This window comes from Mesitornis unicolor, unplaced genomic scaffold (assembly GCF_000695765.1).
Source record: "Mesitornis unicolor isolate BGI_N332 unplaced genomic scaffold, ASM69576v1 scaffold20745, whole genome shotgun sequence".
NCBI classification, from domain to species: Eukaryota; Metazoa; Chordata; class Aves; order Mesitornithiformes; family Mesitornithidae; genus Mesitornis; species Mesitornis unicolor.
In genome coordinates this window covers 3,672-8,565 of record NW_010186422.1, presented here as the reverse complement: position 1 = coordinate 8,565, position 4,894 = coordinate 3,672, and the positions used below count along the sequence as shown (strand labels likewise).

Below are 4,894 nucleotides of genomic sequence, written 5' to 3'. Positions count from 1 at the left end.
AGGATAATTACCATGATCCTGCTCTGGACACCTTCCTTTTTTTCCTTTTTTCTTTTAAGCTTTAAGAACTTCAGACACACACATGCACATCCACACACAATTAGCAAAAATAAAATCTGGACTATGTTTGGATGATCTTCACTGACAGTTCATAAATGCCCCAGCTCTGCAAAGTGACATGATTCAGACAGTGCTGGGGACCCCTTGGGACAGCTGGGCAGTCTCCCAGACCTGGCATAGGAAAAAGGTGGATTGATTGAGGAGGATCTCATCTTCCTTGTGAGTTGGTTCTTTAGGACATGATGTAGACCTCCAGCAAACTGGCCACTGCATGCATTCGGTAGAAGATCCCAAAGGGCAGGCAAATGTCCACAATGGCTGGCCACATGGAGTCACCATAGAAGTTCAGTTCTGTGGCATTGTCAAACTGGGGCCGGGCACCAAATGCTGGCATGATCCAGAGCTGTGTGAGGAAACGGGAGAGTAACATTGCAGTGAGGAAGGTGCGTAGTGCAGCAAGCACCCTCAATCGCCACTACTGAGAGATGGGAAAAGAGCAACCTTCTGAGCATGGGACCTATGCCAGGAGCCTGCACTACATTAAGATCAAGTATGATCTAGTGGTGCACACCAAGCCCAGTCTTGATTCATGCACAGAGACAGGCTTGAACCCAGTGCTGAAGCACTCACCAGGGGAAGAACTTGAGCATGTGGTGTGTCAGCACGAACCTGGCCTGTTCAAACGCTTTGGATGGAGCAAGCATGGGTAGGGCTGAGCTGGCAGAAGCTTGGTCTGCCCAGGCTGGGTTGTGTATGTTGAACTCAGAATCCCACCCAGGATGTGTATCTGGTTGCATGGCGGTTGTCAGCCCATTCTTTGTGAGCTTATGTGTAGAATGAATTTGAGGACATGATCTGACTGACTAGCTGGGGATTTGGAGGCTGTCAAGAGGTGTGACGTGCAGCTGTAATCCTACATTTCTTTTGCAGGGAACTGCAGTCCCTTGGCTGCTCATGAAAGCAGAAGCCCCAGTTGAAGTTGTCAGTGACCAGTTTCCCCTCAGAGCAACTGGGATTAGGGTTTGGGGTCCTAGGCCATAGGTTTTGAGAAGTCATGCTGCCATTTCTCAAGAAAACCCAGACTTGACCCCAGATATTTGTCACTTTGTCCTTTCTTTGGGATGTAAGGGAAGGTTTTAATGTATTTTATTGCTTTTAATAAGCTATTCTACGTATCTGCTAATATCTAATTAAAATGCTGAAACTGATTGTTCTCTTGTACCCACCAATTTTATTGTCTGATATTCTGGTGATAAGTGACAGGTCTATTGGTGTAGCCTAAAACGTCTTAACTCCAGAGCAGCTGCTCTTGCTTTTAAGTCACAAGGGAATCACAGCTCTTCACACCTACAAATACAGGTAAGTGCGCTCTCTGTATAGCAGAGGCACAGAAAGGACTGTTTTTGCATGGGCTGCATCCTTTCCTTCCCAGACACTTCTCCTTTGTGCTTGCTTCCCTCTCTCCCACCCTGACAAATCCTTCTCTCTGCATGTACTCACTATGATATTGCTCAGCAGCAGGAACATGGAGATCTCCCTTAAGAACTTCCTCCTCCAGTTCATCTTCTTGGGGGCAGCAAGGGACCGCAGGAGGTCAGAAGGATGGATGGCTTCAGTGCCAGAGGCAGTGCCAGGGGCCAAGGTGCTGCTGCTGTCGGGCATGCGGAGGGACACGGCATTGATATTGACAAAGGTGAGTCCATAGAGATCTTTCTGACGAGAGCTGTGCTTGTGGTCTTCCTTGGGGGGTTGCCGATGAAGGCCTTCGATGATGAAGATGTTCTGGAAGGTGTGCTGAGCAATCATTAGGAGGGCATAGGTGAGGTTGAGTGCGCTGATAGTGTCCCTTGGTGTGCTGGCTACAATGGCCACAATGGAGTAGTAAGAAATAGCATACTGCCCCAAGGCTGCACCCATCAACAGTGCCACGTCCAGGGTCCTGGTTGGGTTCTTGTGCCGATCCATGTCTCTCTTGTCAAACCGGTAGATGACAGAGCCACCAATGCAGACAAGAGACATCAGGCCCAGACAAACAATGTTGAAGATGTAGTACATGGTGAGTGCTTGGTTCTTCTTGCTGGATTCAGTGCTGGAATTTACCTGCACCTCATAAAGAATAAGGACTCCCAAACCACTCACTAGAATGATGAGGCCCAGCACGATGCCTACAAATGAGCCTGAACTTCAGGTGGTGAACGTGGTAGGAGTGGTGGTCTATGAAGCGTCCAACGTTTTTCCACATGACATAGACCATGGCAGAGGCAAAAAGACTATACTCAATGTTAAAGGGGTACAGCCAAAAGTAGCCGTTCTTGAAGACCTGACAGATTTGGCTGTTGCAATTGCATTCTTCGGCTGAGCTACTTCTCATTCCCGCTGAAACAAGATAAAAACATATAGATGCAGTGGTATTAAAACAAGGAGCCGGCACTTGTTAGCAGCCCTGAAGAACTGAATATTTAGGGTCAGTGAAAAAACAAGACCAGGGACAGAAGAATATGTGACCACTTTGAAAACAAGGACACTTCAACCTCAGCTTTGGTGCTCATGTTCTCTCTTGAAGAAGTTAGGTGGCAGGTTAAATCTCTTTTTTCCTTCCTTTCTTCATTCCCATCCCATTTGTACAAAGCCTCCCACTTTTCTGACTCCTCTGTGATACAGGTTAAGAAATTAACAGTAAGACGTGGCTTTTAACATACCAGCTCTGTGAAAGGAACCTTCAGCTCTAGATAAATCTTCTGAAAAGGGATAAAAACCTGACTTACAGAACAATTTCTACCTCATGAGTTCACTTCCTGGACCACATGGCCACACAAATGGGAAAATTACCTCTCAGGAACCAACTGAAGAATTCCTCTGTCATGTTCTTCTTCAGCTTCGAATGTGCTTTGTGAACGGACTCATCTGTCACTGCTGACATCCACACCGCTAAGTTTGTCGTCAGAGTTAGCATCAAGCCGCACCTGCAGAAGAAGGAGAATGTTCATGAGATTAAAGCAATGTCTCTAGGCTTTGTTGTTGTCATCCATGTTATAGATGTGCATGGACCCACCAGAGGGACTGTGGGAGCTGTCTGAGGTGGTGCAAGGACTTTAATGGTCAAGGCTAGAAATTCTGACCCTTGCTTTGCTGCTCTCTCTTTCTTCCTATCTTTTGGGCACGCTCATGAGAATTAGCAAGGCCTGATTCCTCTTGTTGGTTTTGGAAGAGCTTCTCAATAGTAATAAATTAACAGGTCTGGATTGGTTTCCAGTAGATCTGGTCTTGCAAAAGTGGACGAGATCTTGTTTTAGCCTGAGGATTGCCCACTGCATCACTGTCTTCCCCAGGGAAGTGAAAGTCAGCTATGAATCATTTTATTTAATGCTAATTATTTATTTAATACTAATCTGGTTTGAATAACGCTTGTATTCTTGAATTGAATCACAACCCTGCTAGATCCACAGGTCATGAACCTTGACTGTTTGAGCTGGGATCTAAGGCTAGGCGGGGACTGAGCAGATTTAGTTTTGGCCAGCATTAAGGGAGATGAGATGATCCCCTTGTTGCACCTTAGCTGTGTCAGAGAGTGCAGAGCATCTGCGGTGGCCCAGGTCTTCTGGGCTGGTGGTATTCAAAGAGCAGCAGTGCTCACCTGGTAACGTTCAGGTGTACATGGACGCAGTCTTTGGCAGCGATCCACAAGAAGTACGTCTGGTGAGGGCAAGAGAAGAAGTTATTTCCAAGAAAGCAAATCACATCATTCTGAAGTAGGGATCTCCCCGATCAGCAGAGAGCAAGCTGGAGCCTCTTTCGGTTGGGTCCATCTGGGTCCAGCCTACAAGCCCATAATCCTGTCCAACCGCTGCATGTGGTCTATTCTTTCTTTGCTCCTCAAGCCCTGTCCCGCTGCTCTGCCCCTGAACAGCCCCTGTTCCTGTCTGAATTGTCCCTATCTGACCTCTTTCCTCCTTGGTATTTTCCCAGGGCAAGTGGTCCTCTGTGTAGGACTTCAGCCTGAGTTAAGCCACTTGCATTTGCTGCAGGGGGAGTTGAACAATGCCCATAGGGTCAGAGCTCCTTCCACTGGTGGCTCCATCTCTTTACCTGTCCTTGAGACAGAGCACAACCGTCTTACCTGGACAACCACAAATATTGCTTGCACAATGGGGTAGATTATTTTGATTGCAGACAAGCAGCTGTAGAAGCTCGAGTAATATCCTATTTTGAACACATCCATGACAAGGCTGAAAATGGCAAATAGGATCAGGCCTCCTGTTGAGGAACCAAAATATCTATGGTTGGATGAATGTATATATATGTGGGCTAATGCAGATACAAGAGAGGAAGAAGAGGAACTATTGCCATGGAGAGGCTTTGCTCCTATCTCTGTTTTTCTTCTCCAAGCACCCAGATTATCTTGGCACCAACAGAATCATACAGTAATTTTGGCTGGAAGGGGTTTTCAAACAACCCTGTACTCTGACTGGGGCTGACAGCCCTTGCAAGAGCAATAGCAAGGCTGGGAAGGAACCTGGAGTACAGTACCAAGAATCCTTGTGGATAAAGGGAGCTCTGGCAGTGAAACCAGTGGAAGGATTAGGAGCTTCTGAAGCAGGGCATGGTGCCATGCACCAGCGTAGAAGAAGGCTGTGCCCCAGATGGTTGCTATTTCCCCTTGTAATAACTGATGCCCCTTGAAATGTCCACATTGCATTTCCCCTCCAGCCCTAGCCCCCCAACAGCTCCTACCTCTCAGCCAGATGGGCCCAGCATGGGAGTCTTTGCAGGGAATGGCATCTGGGCAGCGGGAGGTGCCAGCCACGTAGAAGATGATCCAGATGATGACTATCAG

General features: G+C 47.4%; 1 protein-coding gene across 1 annotated transcript in view; it reads right to left on the bottom strand.

The window, feature by feature from the left end:
- Nucleotides 1–292: 292 nt before the first annotated feature.
- The window catches only part of OTOP2 (otopetrin 2), a 4,921-nt gene continuing 319 nt past the window's right edge, over nt 293–4,894 (bottom strand). Inside the window, 7 exon segments of the mRNA XM_010185151.1 lie at nt 293–463; nt 1,561–2,233; nt 2,235–2,436; nt 2,890–3,023; nt 3,695–3,753; nt 4,178–4,314; nt 4,792–4,894. The exon segment at nt 4,792–4,894 is cut by the window's right edge and continues 30 nt beyond it. Of these exon segments, the coding sequence (XP_010183453.1) occupies nt 293–463; nt 1,561–2,233; nt 2,235–2,436; nt 2,890–3,023; nt 3,695–3,753; nt 4,178–4,314; nt 4,792–4,894 (1,479 nt within the window).